Source organism: Haemaphysalis longicornis, unplaced genomic scaffold (assembly GCF_048455015.1).
Source record: "Haemaphysalis longicornis isolate Haplotype H1 unplaced genomic scaffold, Haemaphysalis longicornis Haplotype H1 scaffold_29, whole genome shotgun sequence".
NCBI lineage: Eukaryota > Metazoa > Arthropoda > Arachnida > Ixodida > Ixodidae > Haemaphysalis > Haemaphysalis longicornis.
In genome coordinates, this window is record NW_027526331.1 from 2,603,650 (window position 1) to 2,629,740 (window position 26,091).

The window sequence follows — 26,091 nt, forward strand, 5'->3', positions numbered from 1 at the left end:
GCCTGAAGTTGTTTATCAAAAGCGACTTTGAGCACGCTTTGAGAATGCTTGAGCAAAGCTTTTTCCCTCTCCCTCCTTCTTGTGTGCAGTATGTGGTCGAGCGGCTGAACAAGAACTCGGCACTTCAGGTGAGTGGCTTGCCTCGTGTCCTGTCACGTGGAGACGGGAGCGGCAGAGTTTTTAAATCTTAGCCATTCGTTGTAGTGGAGGGGAAAGCGTATCAGTGTGGCACCTGGTGGGCTAAATATTTGCTTAGTGACACAACCTAATAAAATAAACTCGAATTTTTAAATGATGAAACATTGAATTAGACAATGTTTACTTACATTTCAACGTTTTTTTCCCTTTATGACCTACAGCAGCAGCTGCATGCGCTTGAATTCTTTTGTAACTTTCTCTTGACAGTTGGCAGGCTATCCAATGCCCCTAGAGTTCCTGTATATATCTTCCCTAGGGGAGCATCCATCCAACATCTTGAGTTCCAAAGTTGTGTGGGAAAGCCACCCATCACGTATGTGGGTGGCTCTTCCAGTTGCAGTGGCGGGCATAGTCCTTTAGGTTAGCGCGCGGTGGTGAGACAGGTCGTGGAAATGAGACGCGCAACTCTGGTGAAGCTAATACGGGAAGTCTACTTGCTCCATGCTTACCTTGTTTGCCCCCCCAGGGGCAGGGGGGACAACTGTGGACTGCTTTGTGATATGTAGAGCCTGTAATGAGTTTCGCAATTGGTGCGTATTGAGCCGTTCTGGTGAGCGGCGCCCTCTCCTGACCCGGCCTGCGTGTCGGCGGTGTGTGCAGATTGTGGCCAACTTCTTCCTGGCCAACCGTGCCACGTCGCCCATCTTCGCCACCATCCTGGTGGAGTACCTGCTGGAGCGCATGGAGGAGATGGGAGGTACGATTAGGGGGAGGAGGAGGAGCACCGGGTGGCACCACGGTGGATGGGTTGCTCAACCTTGTCCCCCCCATTTCCCTCTCTCTCTGCGCTGATGCAGCCAACCCGGACAAGTCCAACCTGTACCTGAAGCTGTTCAAGCTCGTCTTCGGCTCCGTGTCCCTGTTTGCCGCCGAGAACGAGCTCATGCTCAAGGTGGGTGCCAGAAAACACCCACTGGGGTGCAACTGGGAACGGGTCGTTCGTCAGGCCATGTTTTGCACCTGTAAAGCAAGTGGCATTCTCTTTTTCTTTTTCTTTTTTGTACGGTTGAATGCTGACCCTTCAAGAAGCATGTTGTGCTTACCCCTGTTTGTGGGGAGTTGTTTGCCTTTGAGTGAGACTGGCATGGGCTGTGCACGTCAAATGGATCAACTCGGATGTGGATGACTCTTGTGACTTGAGTGCGGGCCGCAGAAGTTAAGCATAGTCCCTGTGCACGTCGTTACCTTTTCCTTCATGAGACACAGTCGTCGGGCAGACATGCATTCATCTTAGCATTTAGCGATCCAGAATAAGACGGAAGGCTCGAGGAGTGCAAGAGTGAAGAGATGAGGCCATTAGTGGGGAAACAGCAGCTGGTGGACATTCTAGGAGTTCTTCTCGACCGTTACGGAACAATATAACTGTGGCTGCAATCGATTGTTCTTGTCCTCCATTTTTGCATAGCTGCATGCACTTGCATGTATAGTTTGTTGCTAGAGGTTAGCACAGCACTCCTAATTTCGCTGCCCACTCTCATATTTATTTGAGGCTGAGGAGACACAGTGGAACATCATTCCTCTTTGATGTGTGATAGTGCCTTGGGAGAAAACGGGCAGGAAAGGATGGTTTTAAGGAAAAACTCTCTCATTACACTGACACTCCTCAAAAACTGTGCATTGTGACATATGCTGTTGTGCAGATATGCCATACCCAGCATATATTATATGTCCATTGGAGGCATGAAGTCTCTGGCCACTTCTATCTTTTGCAGACAAGCAAATCGCAACGTAATCTATGTTGGTTTCTACTAATCATACATAGTGGTGACCATGCTTTGTGGCAGTGTTTAGACTTGAAAAATGCTGGTTGACTTAGAAGAGTCTATAGGCACAGGGAAGCACTTTGTCTGTTGGAAAAAAAAAAGGGGGGGGGAGCATGATTTAGATTTGTGGTTTCATTGTGTTGTGTCACAATCGTCATAAATAAGCGTTGCGTCAACTGAGTGTGTGTATCCAGTAATTTTGACACATGTGGTGCCAGCCTTTATGATAGATACTATGGTAGCTGTAGTATGTGCCTGGCCTGTGCGAAAACAACTTTAGAGTAATGTGGATATTGAAAGGAGTACTGACACGAAATTTCAAATCTGAGATAGCTATGTAAAAAACTTTCTTTGTATATGGAGGTATCTCCCAGAATGTTTCAACATTAACTGTTCAGTGTAACATATTGTCGCGAACCATGCATTGGGTTTGTTTATTTGTGTTTTGCTTTTGCCGCCCGGCTGCGCTGGTCTGTGTTATCGGTGTTTGTGGGCCAAGGGAGGCGAGTGTTCCGTTCCTTCTTTCTGTGCCGCATGTGTTATCTCTTCTGATAGGGACAAACTTCCGAACTAACATGAACAGCCTAGAATAATCTTCGTTGATCTGCAGTGTCCTGGATACACTTCGACTATTCGAGAAACCCTCGCGCCATGTGATAAATTCCCGCAGAGCAAATGCCGCGGCATTCGGATCGTCGACGCTCGCCTTCGCACGTCACTTTGTTGACTGCTGCTTCGCCGCCTGTGTATTCTTTGAGTTGTTAGGGGAGCACAAGTTCGCTCCAATAAACTTGTTTTCCCTGAAGACAACTGCGTCATCTTTGGCTTCATGACAATATTTTAAATAATTTTATTCTTTGCACACACGAGAAAGCTTAGAACAAATACCCTTTCGACATTGCCGTCAGCTTAACGCGTTGCGCCTTGTTTCGTGCCTCGTCCCTGACTGCCGACATCAGGGCTCCCGTGACATAGCCAAGGGAAAACTCTGCGCTGCTCAGGCGCGTGCAACCACAGCTGGTCTGGACGTGCTTGCTCGCTCTAGCATGCACGTCCAGAGCGGCCATGGGGCGAGAAGAGTGACGTCAAGAGTGCCATCCTGTCATGGCAGCTGCCTCAGTGCTTGTTTTATCAAAACTGAAACTGACGCGAGTAAACGAGGCTATAAATAATTATTTACACTTTGGTTGACCATCTAATGTGCCATTTTATGATTATTGGGCTGTTGGGCACCCATAGCATTGAACAAAATGTAACACAAAAATTTCGTGTCGGTGCTCCTTTAAGAATCTGTTTTCTAGGTATTTAAGTGTGAAATCAAATTACTCTAAAGCGTGCGGCATAATTTGTGCTTCGTATTGTGTGCACATTCTTTTTTACTGAATGTTCTTTTTTAGCGTTGAAGTTTTAAGATTGCTGTGGTTTGAGCATTCTTCTTTTCGCCTCTGTGTGTGTGTGTGTGTCTGTGGCAGCGGTATTGAAAGTGCCGTGTGTAAAGGATGTGCGGTTTTGTGGGCATAAAGGACAGGAGAGATCTGTTTCTACGAGGGCATGCACTCCGGCAAAATTGATTCACAGTGTTCAGTTTAGGAAGGGACCGAAATGGGCTCACATTGGGTGAAGGCTACTGATGGTACGCCCATTGCTGGCACGGAACCGGGGAACTTTTTTTGGTCCACGCGCAGTGTAGTGTGCGTGTGTGTGGGTGTAGGCAGTGCTCCCCTCACGGTGCCCCCCCTGGTGCAGCCCCACCTGCACCGCATCGTGAACCGGTCGATGGAGCTGGCGCTGAGCGCCAAGGAGCCGTACAACTACTTCCTGCTGCTGCGGGCCCTGTTCCGCTCCATCGGAGGGGGCAGCCACGACCTGCTGTACCAGGAGTTCCTGCCCCTGCTGCCCACCCTGCTGCAGGGTAGGCTGCCACCCCCTCCTCCTCCTCCTCCTTCCCGAGCAATGCTGGGCTCAGCTTGCACAGAGTTGTGTGTTTAGGGTTGTAGTATTATGCCTGAATTTCAGAGGGAGGGGCTGAAGAGAGCTGTAAATGCCGTCAAAAGCGAATATATTCAGCTCCAAAGAGATCGCGAAGTAGCTCAATATGCTGATAATTTGCCATACAGGCGAAACTGGATATACAGTGAAACCCCGATAACATGACTTTCAAGGGGCTGTGCAAACGTGTCGTATGATCTGGGGTTCGTATTATCGGGGGCATGGGTCAATGCCGGCCTAGTAGACGGGCTCACGTGACAGGTGGGCTAAGAACATACTTAAATTAAGGGGGGATGCAGCTTTAAACTTCAGAAAAATGGCCAAAGCATCATTTTTGTGAAAGCCACATATTCAGCTTCTTTTGCTATTTGTAGCAAAAAAAAAATTGGCCGCGTATCTGCTGCTTTCGTTGCAAATGTCAACACAAGACGATAGTCGACTGGCGCCCTGGCAAGTAAATGCATCCCTTCTCTTTCCCGCTCACCACTCCTGCTGTTCCTCTCCCGTCTCGTTCTTTCCAAGGTAACATGCTAGACGTTTGCTCAGTCAATTTAAATTTACTGCATTCTGCTGCTGTCAGTCGGGTGCCTCGGTGTGAGAACTGCCGTACAGCGGAGACGCGCGTGAATCGAGGCACCCGACTACAACGTTTATAGAACCACGTTGCCCCACTCCATGAGCTTTTTAAGCGGAACGCGGAACCTATCTAGTGGAACCTTTCATTGCTGTTGCCGTTTGATTTTTAGGATTCCACCAGGTAGCGCGGGCAACAGCAGGTGATAGTTTTCTGCAGTTGATGTAGTATTTTATTTGCTATTGCAAAAAGAATGCATCTGTAAACTTTTTAATAAAGGAACACTGCAAATATCACTCATCTATTGATTTTCTGCCTTATATTTGTGCAATGTCTTGTTCTTGTTCAACAATGTTGACAAGTAGGAATATTAACAACGGACTTGGACGTTTAGATGTGGCTGTGAGTATATAAGACTGTTGTGCAGATAACGTCTCAGTTTGGCCAGCTGGCTGAATCGAGTGACAGTTGGACAGACAGACATACAGACAGACAGACAAAAATTTTTCTGTTCAAGCAGCTCAAGAATGACTGTCGTGTTTAAAAAAAGGTGCGTGTTAGAATCGTGCAGACACGGTAGTTGGGCTCGCTAGTGCGCCCTGTGTCGTACGGCAACTGATCGGCCACTGGGGGGGAACCGTGCAGGTCTGAACGGCCTGCAGAGCGGCCTGCACAAGCAGCACATGAAGGACCTGTTTGTGGAGCTGTGCCTGACGGTGCCCGTGCGGCTGAGCTCGCTGCTGCCCTACCTGCCCATGCTGATGGACCCGCTGGTGTCGGCGCTGAACGGCTCGCAGACGCTCATCAGCCAGGGCCTGCGCACCCTGGAGCTGTGCGTGGACAACCTGCAGCCGGACTTCCTGTACGAGCACATCCAGCCCGTGCGCGCCGAGCTGATGCAGGCCCTGTGGCGCACCCTGCGCAACCCCACCGACAGCATCGCCCAGGTGGCCTTCCGCGTGCTGGGCAAGTTCGGCGGCGGCAACCGCAAGATGCTCATGGAGCCCCAGCGGCTGGACCACTGCGACCGGGGGGACGCCCAGGCGGGGCCCTGCATCACGGTCCACTTCCAGGACCACAAGAGCCCCGTGGCGCTGCCCGTGGACCGCCTGGTCGAGACGGCCTTCAACGCCCTCAAGGTGAGCGGCACGGACGTCTTCTACCGCCGCCAGTGCTGGGAGATCATCCGCGGCTTCCTGGTGGCCAACCTGCAGCTGGACGACGACCGCCACTCCCTGCTGCAGCTCTTCTCGCACCCCAGGTGGGCCCCGCTCCCCTTCTCGTACGGGAAGGGGGATGTCTGTTGCCAATGGGCGTCCTCGATTATCAGTCCCGGATCGTCCGCGGACTGCCCGAGACGTGATCCGGCGCTCGATTTTCCCATGTATTCGTACGGGACTCCCAGTCCAAACACAGTCCTCGGACTGCCCGCGGATCGTCCACGTCTGGTAAATCGAGGATGCCCAACATGTCTACGCTGGCATTGGCCCTTGATTGGGCTGTAATGGGCCAGGTTGAATGCAGCCGTCCGTTACGGGGGTGGCCGAAATGTTTCCCAACTTGACGGTGGGAGGTTTCGTTTTGTTTAGCACCATCTTTGTGGCTCCTGTCAGGGGATAAAAGCTGGCCCGGTCATACTTCTCTCTTGCAAGGCACAAACATCTCCCCCCCTATCTTCCCATTGCAGCTTTGCCACGGGCGAGATAGCACAGGTGCAGAGCTGCCCATACAAGTGCCCTGATGCAGAGACGCGCAACATCCACCGGATGGCCCTCACCGGCATGTTTGGTGAGCCTCCTCCTCCTCCTCTGCCCCCCCGTCCCTTGTTGTGCCTTCTGATCCTCCCCTTCCTTATACAGCGTCGGCGGCCATCAAGGAGCTGCACAGCGAGGTGCTGCCCTTCCTGGTGTCGGTGGTGCACCAGTACACGCTGGTGGCAGTGGCCCAGCAAGCGGGGCCCCTGCGGAGGCCCCCAACCCAGGGCCTGGACCCCGGGGTGCTGGTGGACGCCATCGCCGCCATCATGGCCCACGAGGAGAAGGAGCTCTGCAAGGCACGTGTCGCTCAACACCAAGGGGGGAAGAGGAAATTGGCCGGTTCACGGCCTTACCTTGGCCTGATGTCGGCAGGGGGAGTGTGTTGAGGGTGATAATGAATGGACGAAAGAACAAAGCAGGGCTGCACAGGCACGGGGGAGCTAGCAAGCTCAGTTTCGGGGGAGTCGTCTCGTGACCAGTGCAATGATTGGGCAACGGGCTGTATGGCTCCCTTTCTATGTCACTTCTGTGACAGCGATCTCGATGCACAATTCAACTCACATAGATGGCCCCTCTGTGGCTTGAGCAGGGGTGCAACAGCTGTGTTAGTTGTGCCATTTCAGTACAGTTTCATATTTTTGAGCCGAGCTGCGCCAAGATCATGAAATTCGTTTAAATTGCGCCACGCTGCACCAAGAGGCCGGGCTAGGTGCAAAATTTGTTTCGCTAACTTCAACGAAGACTAAAGGATGCGTTGTCAACCTGACGCCCGTACGTCAGCCAGTACAATCCAGTCACGCAGACAACGCTATGGAGGGAAGAAAAGCTTTCTTTCCTCCATGTATGCCGCCTTTGCCTCTTTTAGTTCACTGTACCTATGCCGAAACTGGTCACTCCAAAGTGCATGAAGGGACTCCAGTGCAGGAAAGTGCTTGACGGGCCACCGGTGTATCCGATGAAAACATTCTCCTTTTGGACGTCACTACACTGTGTGGTGGAGTGCTGTTCAACGCACTGCCTCTTTAGCAGTAGCAGAGCTCGCTTGAATGAAATGTCGTTAATATGTACCCATTTTGCGTACAAATGGCAAAGCGCAGAGACTGGTCGAATAGTGATTTGAATTCAGAATGAGTGCGGTCACCCCTGTACTGCTGAGCATGGGAAAATGGCAAATACTTGATAACAGGCACTAACGAGCTCACCAATACATCTATCTCCAACTACCCAATCTCGATAAGCATCTTCAGCTATCTGCTCAGAAGCGTCTGTGGCATAGTGCTCTTGGTGCTGCTGTAAACATACTGCGCGCATCTCATAGGCGACAACATAAACATTTGTTGACGTGACAGCCAAGTGCACCGTTACTGGTTGCAGTAACGAAAGCTGCTTGCCGTATATGTGCCCATGGTTGCGAGTGGAGCGGGTGCGAATCATTTTCCCATGCAAACGAGCTGCTACGGCGGCACATAGCAAGTGCCCTGGCAGTGACAGCATGAGCTTAGTAGGCGACACATTGCACAAAACTAGCAGGCGATCAAGAAGCCTTGAGCAGGCACTTCTATAGCTTGGTGAACTGTAAAATGCCAAAGGCAAAGATGTCATACTTAGACGTTTAGATTTGGCTGTGGGTATATAAGACTATTGCGCAGATAACGTCTCACTTTGGCCAGCTGGCTGAATTGAGTGACAGACGGACGGACAGACATACAGACAGACAGACCAAAATTTTTGTGTTCAAGTAGTCCAAGAAAGACTACCGTCTAAAAAAAAAAAAAGGTGTGCGTAAGAATTGTGCAGATACGGTAGTTGGGCTCGGTAGTGTGCCCTGTGTCGTCCGGCAACTGATCGGCCATCGGGGGTTAACCGTGCAGGTCTGAATGGCCTGCAGAGCAGCCATTCAGTGTCTGCAATGATGTCTGCAGTAGTTGTATCTGCTGCTAGTTAGCTTCCAGTGGTATTGAAGAATAGTTTCATCTTTTTTGTGTCTAGTGTAGCCATATGCTGCTCGGGTGGCTATTTGGTATGCAATTATGGTAGGGCTGGTGATTTATAAGGGCACTTTTGAGTACAAATAAAAGTATCGTTTGCAGTTTTTATACAATTCCTTTTTTCTTTCTTTCTTTGATATTGTATATACTTTAAAAGCAGTTTCATGAACCTGCTTTGCAGGTTGGCACAGATACACCACTCTGGCTTTCTGCAGAATTCATTGGCCACTTTTGCAGTGCCTTGTCCACCGAAACTGAAGCGGATCTGCACTGACGTAAAATTTTTTTGTGCATCTTTTGCATTGAAGTGCTCCAAAATGGAGGTGCTTATTTCCCGTAAGCCGCTCCAAATTTGGATTTTTCTGCTCCAAAACCAACACTTTCCTGCTCCAAATACTGCTCCAAATCCTAGTTGGGCTGTTGCAGGTTGGGAGCTCTTTCGAAAGGTGGGCAAGTCCTCTTCCCACGCCATTATTGTTGACCCAACTGACCCGATGGTTCCCCCTAATATGCGCAGGTGGGCCAGCTGGCGCTGCTGCTGATTGTGGAGAACACGGCGACGGTGGTGCGGTCGCGCGAGCGGGCCTGCCAGCTTCCCTTCGTGGAGTACCTGCAGGAGCGGCTGGTGGCGCTGTGCTACGAGCGGGCCTGGTACGCCAAGTCGGGCGGCTGCTTCGCCATCAAGTGCATGGTGGAGCGGCTGCCCCTGCGCTGGGTGCTGGCCCACCAGTACGTCTTCCTGCGCGCCCTGCTCTTCGTCATGATGGACCTCACGGGCGAGGTCTCCAACGGGGCCGTCGACCAGGCCAAGTGCGTCCCCACCTTCCTCTTCTTATCCTCACTCCCAGCCCGTCGCTTATTTTATTGGTTTGTGCAATGTGTGCCACTTCTTTTCTCTCATTACTGGCACTGCGTTACTTTGAAGGGTGGAAAATATTTTGCAACGCCGACACAGGCAAAAACGAAGTGAGGGAACAGAGCCATGCTTTTACTTGCACTGTCTGTGCTGATGCAAAAGTGCAGTGTATGTTCCTTTTTTTTTTTCCACTAAATTATAGCTCCAGTAGCACTATGTGCTGGTCTGCATGACAGTGCACTCATCTGCACCAGTTCAGGTAAAGAAATGCCTCTAACTTCCAACAGATTTATCACGAGGAGGTTTCCCATAACATACTTGTAAAATCTGATGCACGTGCTCACACACACTCAAGCGCGTGATATCCAACACAGAAAACCAAGCTCTTTCTTTGATGTTGCTGCAGAAGCGGTGCTGACGTATTCCACCTGGGCCTCTGCTACCTCACGCATGAGTTGATTTTTTTTTGTGTTTGTCCACAATTGTGCACTTATTGCACAGAGATCTGCAAGCACATTTCTTGCACTGTATCACCATAGGCATCCTCTTGATCCGTTCTTTACATTGCTGCTGTGCTCCCTGAGACGGTCATTAAGGCAACGCAGAGGACCATTGTGTCAGCACTGCTTATGCAGCACATTGAGGAAGCGGCTTGATTTCCTGTGTCGGATATCAAGTGATCGAGTGTGTGTGAGCACACGTCAGATTGTGCGTGCTTACAGATTTTTATGAATTTTACGTTGGAAACGTTCTCGTAACATAACTCTTGGAAGTTCGCACCCTGTGTGGGTTCCCTTGCTTCATAGTGACAGGCCCAAACTAGCACTTTTGTTAAGGGGTGGATTGGAAGGAAATGAGCTTGACAGTAGGCCGCTAGTTGTACCGTATTTTCACGCGTATAACCCTCCCCTGCATATAATTCGCACACCCACTTTCAGCCTGCCAGAAAAGTAAAGAAACAAATCCTCGCGTATTGCCCAGGATACAGAAAAGGCTGCACCAAAGCTACTGCTCGAGCAACACATCACATACTATGCAGGCAGAAAAAGCATATATATAGCAAGTAGAATACACTGACGGCAAGGTGAAAGTCACAATTCACTTTGTGTCCCTGTTCTCGCTAGAGCTATCACTTGAGCCACAGTCCTCACTGTTGTACACGAGGTCATCTTCTTGGCACAGCGTGCATTGCCGTGAAGCTGCACTAAAGTAAAAACCCTGCATATTATCTGCGCCCCTACTTTGCCACTGAAATTTTCGCATTTTTGGTGTGGGTTATACACGCGAAAATGCGGTAGCCAATAGGGTTGCCGCCAGGGGTGAGAGGTGTGACGACTGTGCTCACGCAGGGCGCACCTGGAGAAGATGCTGGTGGCGTGCGGGTCCCCGCTGGGCGCGGACGCGGGCGAGGAGCTGCGGGAGGCGCAGCGCAAGTCGCTGCACGAGGTCTCGCTGGAGCTGGTGCGGCAGGTGACCTCGCCCAACAGCTGCGTGCGGCAGCAGGCCATGCGCTCGCTGGAGCAGCTGGCGCGCGTGTCGGGCCAGTCGGTGGCCGCCCTGATGGAGCCCCACCGCGAGGTGCTGGCCGACATGGTGCCCCCCAAGAAGCACCTGCTGCGCCACCAGCCCCTCAACGCCCAGATCGGCCTCATGGAGGGCAACACCTTCTGCACCAGCCTGCAGCCGCGCCTGTTCGCCCTGGACGTCAGCGTGCCTGAGCACAAGACGTTCTTCACCGAGCTGGTGGGTGCAGACTCGGCCGATGCGGACACGTCCCATCGACTGACCCTGTATTCTCTTCGTTCCTCCCTCAGTCCCAATGGTGATGATGGTGTCGTCATCACGTAGCGTCCTCTATTGGTGCTCACTGGCACCAGCCTCGCAAAAGAAAAACATTTCACAAAAAAGTCTGGCTCCAAGTGAGCCCGAACCACTTGAGCACTTCCTTTGGAAGTCTCATATCTATGGTACTTGGCCGTTTTAAAGGCATTTGGACCATTTCTTTGGCAGCCGTTTGCATTCATCATTGGGCAAGGAAAGAGAGAGAGAGAGAAACAACATCTTTATTGTCCGGCAAAAAGACGTGGCCTAAACGTCACGCTGGACGGCCACCCGGCGCTCGCTACCTACTCGCACCCAGCCTCCGAGGGGGCAAGGAAAGAAAAACATCACACCGAAAGTCGAGCTCCAAGTGCACCTGAATAACTTGATGAGCACCTTCAAAAGTATCACATGTGTGCTACTTAGCTGTTTCTTTGGCCTTGAGTGACTTCTTAACCATCTATAAGCTGCACTGTTAACTAAAAGTGCTGTCAATTGAAAGTCAATTAAACGTTGTTGTGTAGCACAGGCATTACTCTCCCATTCCTGGGTGCGCATTATTGGGCGGGACTGCCACCTGCCTCCGTTGCAGCCGCCTAGCTGGTGTGAGTGCGCAGAGGGAGATTTCTATGTGGATGTTTCACAGCCCCGGTGCAAGCTGTGGTCGAGTGGTTTGGGTTGGTATTACACAGAGGGTAAGATTCCTTTGATGCGGGAGGGAAATAAGCCACCCCATGCTTTTCCGCTGCGGTAGAACTCTACTCCTTCCAAGTTTCATTCAGTAAAATTAGCTAGGAAGTATATGCTCAATCACAGCTTATAAGCGAATGGGTTCTGCTTCGCAAACTCCTTGGACTGTGCCCAGCTTTGGTGGTCATCCTTCTTCAAAGTAGGATGGAAGTTACTGAATTTTTTTCCCCGTAAAGAGCGAGTCTTAATGAGTGAGCACACAATTCCTCGTGAGTGTCGGCATGGTTTGCGACTTCGTTGGGCAATGTGTGTGCAGGTGAGCATGTGCGAGGCGGAGGACCAGTCGCTGCTGAAGCTGCCCTGCTACAAGGGCTGCAGCCCCGCGGCCCTGACGGCCCTGCGCAAGGCAGCCCTGCGGGCGCTGGCCACGTGCCACTACCTGCCGTGCCGCGAGCGCGTCTTCCACGTGCTGTACCGGGCGCTCAACGCCCGCGACCCCGAGCTGCAGGAGGCGGCCTTCCGCTGCATGGCCGACTTCGTGGCCGCCTGCACCATCGACATGGACATGGTGCACAAGGCCATCCGCTCGCTGCTCATGCTGCTGGGCGACTTCCGGCAGCTCTCGCTCAGCGTCATCCAGCGTCTCAGCTACCTCACCCAGCTCTTCCCACACACCTTCAACGAGAAGCTGTGCGACCAGCTGCTGCAGCACCTCGGCTGCTGGCTCGAGGTGGCCGCCCGCACGCCGCCCCCGCAGCAGCAGCACCAGCGGGCGGCCGGCGCCTCCACCGAGGTGCGCCAGTGCGCCGCCATCATCGCCATCTTCCCGCAGATCCCCGCCGCGGGGCCGGCCTTCGTCAAGCCCCTGGTGACGCTGGTGCTGCGCCACGAGCAGCAGCTCATGGTGGAGGCCGGCAGCCCCTTCCAGGCGCCGCTGCGCCGCTTCCTCGAGCGCCACCCGGCCACCGCTCTGGAGCTGCTGCTGGCCGAGCCGCAGGTGCAGGACGAGCAGCTGAACCGCTTTGTGGAGCAGCTGCTGCGCGAGGGCGAGCCCTTCCGGGCCGCCCTGGAGCGCAGCCCCGCCCTGGGCGAGCGGCTCGCGCAGCTGCTCGACGAGGGCCCCGAGCCGCTGCAGCGCCTGGCCGTGCGCCTGGTGGCCGCCGTGGCGCGCAAGGAGCCCCAGTTCCTGGCCGAGCGGCCCGCCCTGGTGGCCCGGCTGCGCGCCGTGTGGGTGTCGGACGCCTTCCAGTCGGGCGGCGGTGGCCTCGCCCAGTGGCGCGAGCCCAAGCTGCTCTGCCGCTGCCTGCTGGGCGTGGTGCGCCAGCGGCCGCACGAGATTGAGCTGCTCTTCCAGGTGGGCCCCACTGGCCGCTCCCTGGCCGGAGAGTTGCACGAGCAGTTAACAAAATGAGCCTGCACCTGTTTGCCCCTAGTGATATCTAAATGAAGTTTTGATGGCATGTTCAAGGTTGTGCAAATATTCGATCAAATAGTAGTGTGGCAGGGGCTGTGCCACAGGAAACATTTTCACACCAGATGAGTCAACATGCCTGAGCACCCTCAGGTTTTTCAAGTGCTTCTGCTTAATCGCTTTCGTGCTGCCAAGACAATGCTTGAGGCTATTTAGGGTGTGTTGGTAGCAGGACTATGCAGCTTGAGTATCCACAGCAGCTTCAGCAGCAGCTCAGTCAAGAACCGAAACCAAGTAATCAAAACAGTCAATTTTAGACAACCGGGGCCTCTTATGAACAGAACGCTGAAACAAGTCCGAAAAATGTTGTCGCGTTATCGCTGTGTCATAACGCAGAAGTTAACGCAGTAGTTCTATTTTGGGAATACATGCTCCAAACTCGCGGTTCGTTGTTATGGCCTGACCAGTAGAAATCGTAGCTCTTCTGTCTCCACTGGTGTCATCCTGTGGAGGAGCAGTCTGGAGCATCGAAGATGGTTTAGCGCGTCAGATAATACCAGTGTGCTGTTCACTGTGTTTTTGTACTTGGTGACTGAAGCGTAGTCTACAGGTGCTTGTTCACCAGTCATGTGGGCTTCAAGCTTGGCGTTATGTGTGCACAATGCTTGATTACTTACCCTGAGACATCCGTAACTGACACGTGGGGCCAAAATGTCAAATTGCTGGGACTGGAGCAGCTGGTCTGCCTCGCTGGTTGTCTTCGTTTTCATAGCCCACTGTTACATGCACTTGCTCTTGGCTCGATTCCTGCTGATCATAGCTGAAGATCAGCAGTCTGTGGCCAATCGCGCTGACCTGTAACCTATGCAAGTTGGCTGAGCGTATGCTAGCAACAAAGCTCACATGGTGGCTTGAGGGCATGGGCTTGTATCATTTTGCTCAAATAGGCTTTAGTCCCCATTTCGGCACAGAAGATGGCCTGGAAGCATTCTTTACATCTGTGCTCACAGGAGGACACACTTCTCGTATTCACTCTATTCTTGCCCTAGATGTGAAAAACGCATACGACAATGTAAGCTATCAAACTATTCTCACTGTCGTAGGGGCCCGTTGCCGATGGTGTCTTTTATTGACTCTTTCTTAACGCACTGGACATTTTCAGTGTGAATCTCAGAACAGGCAGCAGGCTCCTTTTCTACATGTCGCGGGGTACCACAAGGCTCCGTCCTGGCACCAATATTATTCAACCTGGCACTTCTCCTGCTTGCTTGGATTGCAGGTGTTTTGAGAGACGTGAAATACCTGATCTGTGCGGACGATGTCGCTGGTCAACACTTCCGAGATATTGGAGACCAAGAACAAGCTCTTCAGAGTACCTTGACTACCGTCGACATGTGCAAATGTGTGGGTCTTATCCTCCCCACTAGGCTACGCGGGGCAGTCAGTGAGGGAGGCCTCAGAGAGGCGAAGCCTTTGTGTCTGACCTTGGGGCTAATGGTTCTGTCCGCTTGTGCTGGCGTCAACATGGACAAACAACCAGTATTTCCCCTGGGTGAAGCACTATGCTTAAAATGGTGTGATGTATAAGGCTCTTGGGTGAGAAGGAGCAGTGGGTGGCGGGGGAAGCGGGAGAGGATATCCCCACTGTTGCGCTGGCCCGTGTGACATCTATCACGGGGTAGGTGTGTGTGGGAAGTGATTAAGGGGATTTATTGAATCTTTTCATAGTAGAAGGCTATGAAGCCCCCCCGTTGGGGGTTTTTCTAAGTGGCAGGAGTGATAGCAGCGAAGGTTGGGAAGAGCGCGTGCCGGTCAGTGATGTAAATCCCGTGGCAATACGCTGTTCGTGCAGCTGCTGCGGGCGTTCACGGGGCGCTTCCTGCCGGACTTTGGCTTCCTGCGAGAGTTCCTGGACTCGTGGGCGGCCCGTGGCCAGACGGTGGAGTGGAAGCGGGCCGCCTTCTTCCGCTTCGTGGAGGCCTTTGCTGGGGGCACCTTCCCGCAGCCGCTGCTGGCCAAGGTGCTGCAGCAGCTGCTCATCCCGGCCTTCGCGGCTGCCTTCGAGCGCGGCCAGGGCGAGGCCCTCATCGGGGGTCCCCCGCAGCCCGAGCGCGACTCGCCCGACAACGTCATCTCGGTGTTCATCAACCGCGTCATCGACCCCGAGAACCCCTTCGGCACCTCGGACGCCGTGCGCATCCTGCTGCTGCAGTTCTCCTGCCTGCTGGTGGAGCAGGCCTCGCCGCACATCCACGACGCGGCCAACAAGCGGCAGGGCATCAAGCTGCGCCGCCTCATGACCTTCGCCTGGCCCTGCCTGCTGGGCAAGAACTGCGTGGACCCGGCCACCAAGTACCACGGCCACCTGCTGCTGGCGCACATCATCGCCAAGTTCGCCATCCACAAGCGCATCGTGCTGCAGGTGTTCCACAGCCTGCTCAAGGCGCACGCGGTGGAGGCCCGCTCGGTGGTGCGCCAGGCCCTGGAGATCCTGACGCCGGCCATGCCCGCCCGCATGGAGGACGGCAACACCATGCTCACCCACTGGACCAAGAAGATCATCGTCGAGGAGGGCCACACGCTGGCGCAGCTGGTGCACATGCTGCAGCTGCTGTACCGCCACTACCGCGTCTACTACCCCGTGCGCCACCACCTGGTGCAGCACATGGTGAGCTCGGTGCAGCGCCTCGGCTTCACGCCCAACGCCAACATCGAGCACAAGAAGCTCGCCGTCGACCTGGCCGAGGTGGTCATCCGCTGGGAGATGCAGCGGCACCGCGAGGAGCACCAGGCCTCTGAGGTGGGATGATGCTGTGATTCCCGCTTCTCTTCCTCCTCCACTCTTCTTCACTCATTCGCTCACGCCCCATCTTGCCGTGCAGGAGAGCCGCCGCCTGATGGACCAGAGCGGACGGGCACGGCAGGCAGCCCCGCCACCACGCCCCGACCGGCCCATTGAGAAGCACCACGCAGACGCCCTGGTCAACTTCCTGCTGCGCATGGCCTGCCAGGTGGGGCCCTTTCCACCTCTTTCTCGGCTGCACGCATGCGAGCATGGCTGGCAGAACGTATGCCGGGCTCTCCAGACAAAAATTTCTCCATAGTGTACGCGCATGTCGCAATACATCGTCATAAGCATTTTCTATGAAAAGCAGCTGGTTGTTGCTAACATGAATGTGGGGAATAGTGAGTGCGGGGTCCAAGGCAAAGCTTGAAGAAGACAGTGGAGGTCATCCAACTTTCTTCATTGCATGAGGAGACCAACGGGGGAATGTGACACAGTACTAAAGCTACACGCTACTGAGCCTCTTGAAGAGAGGGACCATCATTCCTCCCCTCACAGAGAAGGAGTCTCAGTGGGAGGACTCATTGGGGAGCACCTTGTGGACACAGATGTCCATCACATTTTGCTTTCTTGTTCTTTGGAAAGAGCAACTGACGAGGCCCTCTCTCCCGGCCGGCCATCCCGTCCTATCCTGCCCGCAGGTGAACGAGTCGTCGACCAACATCGGCTCCCAGGGGGAGGTGCTGTCGCGCCGCTGCGTGGCCCTGCTGAAGACGGCGCTGAAGCCCGACGTGTGGCCCTCGGCCGAGCTCAAGCTGGCCTGGATCGACAAGCTGCTCATGACGGTGGAGGGCTCGCAGCCCAACTACGGCAACATCTGCACCGCCCTGGAGCTGCTGGCCTTCCTGCTGAGCATCCTGCGGCCCGAGGCCATCCTGGCGAGCCTCAAGCCCCTGCAGCGGGGCATCGCCGCCTGCATGACCTGCCCCAACTCCAAGGTGATCCGCGCCGTGCACGCCCTGCTCTCGCGCCTCATGGGCCTCTTCCCCTCGGAGCCGACCACCTCGAGCCTGGCCTCGCGCCACGAGGAGCTCGACTCGCTCTACACGGCCATCAGCAAGGTGGTCTTCGACGGGCTGACGGCCTACGAGAAGTCGGCGGCCGCGTCGCCCTCCTCCCTGTTCGGCTGCCTCATGATCCTCAAGGCGGCCTGCGTCAACCACCCGTGCTACATCGACCGCCTCATCACGCCCTTCATGCACGTGCTGCAGAAGATGGCCCGCGAGCACCTCTCCCCCGTGCTGGCCGGAGGTGGAGGGGCCGGAGGGGGCGCCGGACAGGAGGCCACCTCCATGGGCACCGAGCTGCTCATCCTCAGCCTGGACCTGGTCAAGAACCGGGTGGGCGTCATGGGCCAGGAGATGCGCAAGGCCTTCATCGGCGCCATCCTGGTGGGCCTCATCGAGAAGTCGCCCGACGTCAAGGTGGGTGCGGCTCGGCTCTCTCGCACCACCTGCCTACTTGAGCGGGAGCGTTTGTAAGAGAGTGTCATGGAGACTCTTCCGCAAGAAAGAGCTGGCTGGTGAATGTCCCTAGAATACACATTGCTTTCCTGAGAAATAGTGCCACTACGAGACTGTGTTGTGTGAATAGTATTCAGAATGAATGCATTTGAATACAGTGTACAGTGCAGGTGCGAGAAGTGATGTTCATGCTTACTACGGCAGAGATCATCCTTCACCTTGCTTTGAGGGCACATGAGCTATGGCCTATGAGTCACACACATCGTTCATGCCATATGTTGCCCCACACGTCAAGTTTCTTTGTAGAACGTGCGTGAACGTCCGTAAAACGGCCAACTATTGCTTGTGTTTTTCTTTTTTCCTGTTTTCTCAAAGGAATTGCAAGATTGTGTTAATCAGCTTTTCAGGGTAGATGGATGCCCTGACTTGTGGGCTAATGTACAGGATAACAGAAGACCCCGGCTAGCCAAACTAAAGTGAGCAATACTAGCCTTACACTAGCCCCAGTGGAAGACTCATGCACGGTTGAGAGTCTCCAACAATAAAAGTTGGGGCTTTATTCCCTGGCAAATATAGGGCACATACCAGACAACATGGCTGTCGCCTGCGGCAAGAAACGCTCCTTTTGCTCACTTAAAGGAGCCATGAAGAGAAAACACAAGTTTGGTTCATTCGAAAGATTGCCTCGTTAGAACCATAGCGACACCACTTATAACGCAAACTTCGCTCAAATAAGCTACATAATTAGGAAAAAAGGAAATGACCATGCGACCCACCAGCTCATTTTCCGCAACAGAACCTGTGATGTCACTTGGGAATGCTCTGCGATTGGCGGAGGCCGGCAAAAGCAAACGCATGTTAGGCAGGGCTTACAGCTTGCATAGCGAGCTAAATGCCCGTGAAACATACTGCACATTCTTTTTATGACAAAGAACGGTGGAGTAAACGGTTGAAGGTCCGAACGAACTCGCAAGCGTGTGCGCCAATGCCTACGAAACTAGCGCCGGCCGAGCTCGACATCTCGCCGTCGCGCAGACGAATTTTCGGGTTCGAGGCTCTTCGGGGCCAACGAACCGTTCCAGCACGCACAGCCGCGACCTTGCTTCGTATCGTAATCCCTTCACAGGAGGTTGGCCGTCATATCGCCAACCAGCAAAGGTAAAAATAGAAACGAGGGGAGTAAGGAACAGCAAGAAGCGACGAGATAGCGCCAGTCGTCGCGTAAGTTTCGAATGGTGTTGGCTTGCTGCTGTCGTTACGAGCTCGTTTCCAGTTTACAACCACTGAAAACTTCAGTTTGTTCAGTTACGGCAGGGACCCTTACGTTAGCTCACTCCTGGGACATGCTGGCGGTCGTCGCCGACTTCGTCAAATCGCTCTGACCTTGGGAAAAAAAATGCCGTAAACACCGCGCATTGACGCTAGTATCTTTCTGGTCGAAGCAGAGAGCTCGCGCGAACGGCTTTCCATACACGACACCGGCCAACTGGCATAAGTGATACTGCTACTGAAATTGAACTATTATTAACCGTAATCAAAATACGGCACATACGTACCAGTCTATATTCGTCCGTCGCGACGGGGCTGACGAGGCAGCGGTGCCGACGGCTGGGCGTTCGTCTGTTGTGGCTATCGCGGAATGGTCGCTTTCCCGTCCACCGCGTATCCCACAACTCTTGCCGCTCGTGCACTTAGAAGCATTGAGCGTTTTTGTGGTGTGAGGTTGTTAAATGCAAGCCCGAGCTCCTCGGCGAGAGTTTTGTTCTCCGGATCAGGCGCTTCCATGACTAGGGCTGCGGGTGCACTAGGTTTTACTAGTATTTTTAAAATGGCTGCCGTCTCGATCGACTCCCGCGTGTGGGTGCTATATGGAGTCGACATACGAAGTATCTGTTTCATGGACCGGCTCTATGACGCCATTGTACACGTCACGGAATGTTCAATTTTAGCGGGAGTTTTAAAATTTTGGCTTAAGGGTGGACGTGGCTTTCAAAATCAACTTTTTTATTTCTTTGTGGATTTTGATGAAAATTGGCACAGCAACTGGAAATGCTTCTGTGATAACACCATAAAAATTTGAAGTTAATATTTTGATAACTTTTTAATGTATGAAATTTTCTTTCTGTTCCGCTTGTACCGAGCTTGAGCGGCTTATAAAACACGATAGAAAACTTGTTCGAAGTGCTTTGCATTCCCAAATGAATGGACGAGGTCGTGACAGTTTTAGAATTTTTTTTTTACAACACAATGTTTTTTAGTTTTCATTTTTCTAGAGGTTACTCTGCAACAGACATGTCAACTGTGAACGATTATTTGAATAAAAAAATCACAAAAAATAAATCTGGAAAACCAAAAGTGTCACGACCTGAACAGTTCATCGAGGAATGTAATGCAAGAAAAGGAATCAAAATAGCCCCAGCGGTCACAAAAAAATCCCTGGTACAAGCGTCACAGGTGGCAAAAAAAACTGTTTTGAGAAAACGGCTTCCGAAGTTGCAACATAGGTTTCACTTATCAAAAGTTGTCACGGTTGTAGCCTTTCATGTCCTTTTGAACATGGGGCTTCTGGAAGGCCTTGCCTTGAAATTGGAGTGCCTTTTACAGCCTTTCTCTTTCCACAAAACATCATTTTCAGCTCCTCTGTGAACAGTACATAGCCCAGTTAGCAGACAAAACGGAGGGGAGATAGCTTTCAATGGGCTTTCGATGCAAAGTAGGTTAGCTGGTTGGCAGTATCGCACTGGACAACTTCCCTTTGCAGTGTTGTCCCCATGACAACAAGTGAAGCGTTTTTTTTTACTTAAATTTGAAAATTTCTGGCTTCTTTTATGTTTTATTACTTTGCCTGGCGCAGCAATTCAGTACTCATAGGTGTTCATTGCCAAAAGTTTGCATACCATAAGGGTGCAAACGAACTACTTTGAAGCTTGGTATAATACTGTGCATAACTCTAACTTTGATGGAAGGGGTTTTTTTCACTACTTTTGACAGCATCCAACATTTCTCGCAGCACAGTCAGTATGCCCTAAGCCATGATTATATGCATTGGTGCCAATCATTTCCCTACAAAAATCACTATTAAATACTGCGACAGTAAGGTAAATTTTTAACGCAGAGAACATATTTTTATTCCTATATTCCTAAATCAAACCTGTTTGCATGATTATTAGAAGCGCACGGGAAACGTTGCGCAAGAAAGGCGATATGGCTCGCGCGCATCGCAGCGCACGCTTACCGCGACATATCGTACTTTGATTATCCCTGATATGGCTTGTCAGGTCGCTTTTAAGATTAAATCTAACGTCGCAGGCATTAATTACAACTACTGGCGTTCAATTGTAACCGGTTGCGCAGACATGTGATGCTGCAATGCGCGTCGGCTATGCCGTGCGCGCCGCAGCGTTTGACGCGTCGACTGTTTCTTTCCCAAGGCTAGCGAGCCCACAATCAAATCACAGCAATAACTAAGCGTGTAAACATCGCAAATTCGACTAAAAGTTCACTTCACGAACCGCTATCGCAAGCGCGCACACCGCGTCACCCTCCGGGGTCTGGCGACGGCAGAGTCACGCGCCCCACGAAGCGTTCGATGACCTCCGCCTTTCGAGCCACACAACTTCCCCTAATCTGGCTCGTGATCTCAGGCATTACTATCGCGATAACGTCCGTGCTGAATACCACCGATTGAATAGAAACTTGGCCGAGCGAAGCACCGAAAATGAATTCAAACCGCACGCTACGCAGTTCTGGCGGCCGCCATCTTGCATTGCGCCGCGACACCCAATCAGGAGGGCCCTCTTGCCGCGGCCCGACCGGAGGACGAATAGCGCTTCAGCATCTATTTCTAGTTTCGTTTGTGCGTCATTTCCTTTCTGCTGTTCATGCGTTTGTGAATGAACGAAGATAAAAGAGACGCGGGGAACCGGAAAGATGAACGCTCGGCCGATCTAACCATATCAAAATGGCCGCGCCCGATGGCACCGTTGCGGAGATACAGCGCTCCGAAAATCGCCGTTTTTTCGCCCTTTTGCGCTGATAGTTTGTCACCGCGCCTGGCAAAACTATTTTTTTATGCCACTTTGCGACGCTTTTCAGCGGAAAAACTTCGCAGACATACAGATTAGGAAACATAGAAGCCGAATATGTGGATTTCAAAAAAACGATGTTTTGGTCATTTTTCTGAAGTTGAAAGCCGCGTCCCCCCTTAAATTGCCTTATTTCTCAGTGAATAAAGCATCATTTGCTTCCGGGAAAGCGCTTGGGGTACTATGAAACACCTAATCTTTCGAATAAAACAAACTTTTGTTTTCTCTTCATGGCTCCTTTAAAGGGGCCCTGAAAGGCATTTTGAGCACACTAAATGAACTAGCGCAATCGCTAGATTGGGTTGCCAACGTCACCTGTGCCAAGTATTACTCTTTTATGCGCAGCGGAAAGCTCACACTTTTGTTGCAAAGTTTGTCGCTTTTTTCTCACCCTTTCCTTCGTGTTTTTGGACGCCGCCATCTTCACATGTCTACATCATCGATTCCCAGATGTTCGTCATGAGCTAGACATCCTGCTATTGGGCGGCTTTTTCACGCACTTCCGGCAAAGAGATGAGTCGTCTGCTCAGCGTCGGCTCGCCGGCTGATCTGCCAGCGGAGTGCCGGAGTGCTTTGACATTTTACGACAAACGAAACAAGTGTAAACAAACGCTTAACCGTTTGTATTGAATGCAACACGGCCATAACACGACGTGGATTTTATCTTACGTGAGTACGTACCACAAAGAAAGTCCCGTGGCACTTCTTTGGTGCAATCGCAGAGAACGCCCTGAGCCGAATGCCCGGGTTTGACGCGTACATTTTATTCAACTTCAAAACAATCCAGAGATGCGTTTCAAACGAACGCAACGTCACAACATGCGTTGCAAGTCTGAACCGCGATTGACAGACGATGAGTTGCCTCCTCCTGCCCGTCGTAAATACGGCACTCACCTCACACCCGGTTTGCGGGGACGAGCAGCAAGTCACAACTCTGGCGCGCAAGCGAGAAGGCTTTTAGCCAGGCACACTACACATACCCCATGCGAGGTTGAGTGGTACGTCGTTCGAGAAAGATAATCCAGACCATGGGAAGCACTATCCACCCGCAGAAGTACAATGTCGCATTTCATCGCGAAACGAACGCGTCCACAACACACAGGAGGCGATGCACACACACACACACAGCTTCGGTCGCTGCATTGGCTTAGCTGCAAGCTTCGTTCGGACAATCAGCGATGCTACGACGATACAGAGCTGCGTGAGGACGACGTGCTAACCACTTCACGTATTTAAAAACACAGGGGCAAAGAACTAGGTTCATCGGAAGCAAAAAATCTTTCCTCCATTATAGTGCCTGAAATATACTGGCTAGTGTGCCGAGGGCGGGCTCCAGGCGGGCGCCGGGAGCGATGTACGCGGCCGTCTGCCGCTTGGGGCGCTGCCGTGCGGGAGTGTGCGCGTTCATCCGGCCCGAGCAGATTGCGCGGTTACCTCCGAGCTGCGTAGCAGACGGCAGCGGCAGAACTTTCCATTCCCGCTTGCGACGAAAGCGAGCGAAAGCGACGGGAATTCTGTCGCGCAACCAAAATTTGTCCCGACCATTCGACAAAAACGATCCTCGCGCGACAAAGCGACGGAATTCCTCCCGCTCTCACTCGCTTTCGTCGTAAGTGCGAACGGGCCTTTATGCGCAATCTCCGCCCCACATAAAACAAGCTCTTGCTTGTCGCCTGAGCATACGGTTGATATCTGACTACGTTACACTGTGCTTGCCAGTGTATTTAAACGATGTCACTAGGTTTGAAACGTACGCGCTCGGCGTGCAGCTTTGTAAACGCAAGCGGTTTCACATACGCACGCTGTTTTGCTGCTAATAGAGTTTTAGTACAGCGTTTGTGGCCTTTGCATACGCTAAACGCTAAATTTTTGCGTCCCGCTACGTGACACCGCGATGGGAGTTTTAGTAGAGCGTCTCATCAGTTTTGCGTAGCGACACACTAATGCATACGGCGCCATCTGTCAAATGTTTTCCGAAATGTCTCGCCGGCTGATCTGCTAGCGGAGTGCCGGAGTGTTTGGACATTTTACGACTATCCAAACAAGTGCAAACAAACGCTTTCCCGTCAGTGTTGAATGCAACACATGGGTGCAGCTTGCCAGAACACTGGTTCTCGCTGATCGAGTGCGGCGTTGGTTTGCTCTGCGCCTTCCCGTTCATCGCCGCTGATAAAGCGATCCGATCCGGCGCGTTTTGTGCACGGGTTCTGTGTCGGTTGAAAATGTCTTTTTTCACATGCCGCCGGTAGTAGGAATTACAACCACCGCAAAATAACACCCGGCACCAGCGGGGCCACATCTGAGACCGCGCTTTTTGGATAAACAGTGCGCGGTGCACCAAAGGGAACGAGCGCACGATTCTCCCCACGCGGCTGCGAGTTCGCCGCCGATACCAACTGCAGCCCTGCAGCTACGTACACCGCGAAAGGGCAAGGCCAGGCCGCACACATGCGGCCAGGTCATTCGTTCGCTTTTCCAGCCTGTCTCCATGGTGTCTACAGAGATGAAAAAGCCGAAAGAGCTGGCCCGTAGCAGACGGCAGTCTGTGGGAGCGCAATAGCGGAAGTACGTCACCGCTGAGGAGCGGAGCATCATGGGAGGGGAGGCCAACAGAGAAGAAACAGTTGAAAGGAGGAGGAAATACGGCGCGACGATAATTCGCGGTTTTTGATTTACGATTTCTCAGCTAATACTCATCGCTTTAACAAAATTCTTGCAGGAGGAGATTGCTAATACATTGCTTTATTTGGTTACATGTACATCCATGCATCGGCGGAAGGCATTTCAGGACCCCTTTAAGCGGCACGGGCCCAGACTTGGATATCCGTCCTTGTGGCAGTGGGAAGAGTGGTGTCCCGATGAATGGCCGAGACAGAATCTCAGAGCAGAGTGGCCTCGAAACGATCACGCATTCAGCTTCTCGGTTTGAATGGAGAGGAGGCCTCACATGGTGATTGGGTAGGGGGCGGTTCAGCGGGAGGCAACATGCTGCACTTCCTCCTCCACTCGTGCTGTTACACAAACGCTCATAACACGTCAAGCCTGGCGCTTGGCTGCATGTGGGTCACACAAGGAGCAAGACACTTGTTTAGCGCTAACTGCCAGAATGGCTGCCCCTAGCTCAGTTCATGTTCGCAGACGATGTGTGAGAAAACAAGGGTCCCCACAGACTTAACTGGTACTAAAGCGCTTGTAAGAGAGGTCCCCAGAGGAGATGAAAGCGGCCAGCACTCAACGTGTGATGTCATCCAACTCACTATCAGTGGCAGGCGGGCATCTTTCAGGTTTGTTCACGTGTTCTTGTGTTCTGTCACTGTCAGGTGCTGCGTGCCATAACCAAGATGGTGGAGGACTGGGTGAAGAGCAAGTCCCCGTTTGCGGTGAACCAGTCCCCGACGCTCAGGGAGAAGTCGATCCTGCTGGTGAAGATGATGCAGTTCATGGAGAAGCGCTTCCCGGACGAGCTGGAGCTCAATGGCCAGTTCCTGGAGCTGGTAAACCACGTGTACCGGGACGAGGCCCTGAAAGGCACCGAGCTGACGGCCAAGCTGGAGCCGGCCTTCATGGCGGGCCTGCGCTGCGTGCAGCCGGCCGTGCGTGCCAAGTTCTTCGAGGTGTTCGACGGCAGCCTGCGGCGGCGGCTGCACGAGCGCCTCCTCTTCATCGTCTGCTCGCAGAACTGGGAGACCATCGGCCCCCACTTCTGGATCAAGCAGTGCCTCGAGCTGGTGCTGGGCACGGCCGTGGGCAACGCCCCGCTGCGCAGCAACCAGCCGGCCACCATGCTGCCCGCGGCCACGGCGGGCCTCCACTCGCTCGAGGACCTGCCGCAGCCGCCCATCAAGGAGGAGCCCGCCCCCGCCTCGGAGGTGGCTGTGGAGGAGGAGATGGACATGGAGGAGCGGTCGCTGCTCGAGGCCGGCGGAGGGGGCCGCACCCGGCAGAACCTGCAGCAGCTGGTGCAGCGGCAGGGCCGCTTCCTGGAAGGGGTGCGCGACCTCCGGCTGGGGGCCTTCCTGGCGGCCACCGTGCAGCTCTGCCACATGGACACGGCCCTGGCGCAGCACCTCTGGGTGCAGCTCATGCCCCGCCTCTGGAAGGTGCTCAGCGACCGCCAGCAGAGCGTGAGTGCCTGCGCCCGTCTGTCTGCTCCTCCTCTTCCCCGTTGCTCCCATCTCCGCCCGAGTTAATGACCCTGGTGCCGCGTGCCTTGCGTCGTTTTCTTTCTTTTTCCTTCATGTGGTCTTCTGCGGTGGGTGTCTGGCTTGTGTTTTCTTTGCATGACACACTCCAGTAAACCCCTCTGCCCCATGAAAGAAGCTTCTGACAGGCCCAAAGTGAGGAGAATGACACCATTCAAGAAATGTGGCTTTAACTACTGCCAGCACTCATGCGTAGTGTCTTCAATATTTAAAGCAGCAAACAACCTTCGTTGTGCTCGAGCTCTCATGGGAGCCTGGGATGTTTTTGTCAGGGAGAAAAGCATGGTTGTTCCGTTTTAAACGAGAGAAACTTTGCAAGGGGCAGGGAATTTTGGGAGGATTCCGGTGCTGAACGGAAAAATTCTCACCATTTCCATCCATGAGCATCCAGAGGGACAGTTACGTTTGCTCCGTGCGTTGTTTTGTCAGGCAGCATGTATGGTCAGTAG

General features: G+C 53.0%; 1 protein-coding gene across 2 annotated transcripts in view; it reads left to right on the forward strand.

Moving 5' to 3' along the window:
• Positions 1-26,091, forward strand: part of LOC144173118 (transformation/transcription domain-associated protein-like) — a 141,123-nt gene that overhangs the window by 77,879 nt on the left and 37,153 nt on the right. For both annotated transcript variants that reach the window (XM_077701631.1, XM_077701632.1), the window contains exons 18-31: positions 90-128; positions 799-895; positions 996-1,090; positions 3,708-3,873; positions 5,170-5,785; positions 6,212-6,312; positions 6,384-6,577; positions 8,787-9,079; positions 10,475-10,868; positions 11,953-12,990; positions 14,900-15,847; positions 15,930-16,058; positions 16,534-17,316; positions 24,761-25,564. In XM_077701631.1, coding sequence (XP_077557757.1) covers positions 90-128; positions 799-895; positions 996-1,090; positions 3,708-3,873; positions 5,170-5,785; positions 6,212-6,312; positions 6,384-6,577; positions 8,787-9,079; positions 10,475-10,868; positions 11,953-12,990; positions 14,900-15,847; positions 15,930-16,058; positions 16,534-17,316; positions 24,761-25,564 — 5,697 coding nt within the window. The remainder of the gene's footprint in view (positions 1-89; positions 129-798; positions 896-995; positions 1,091-3,707; positions 3,874-5,169; positions 5,786-6,211; positions 6,313-6,383; positions 6,578-8,786; positions 9,080-10,474; positions 10,869-11,952; positions 12,991-14,899; positions 15,848-15,929; positions 16,059-16,533; positions 17,317-24,760; positions 25,565-26,091) is intronic.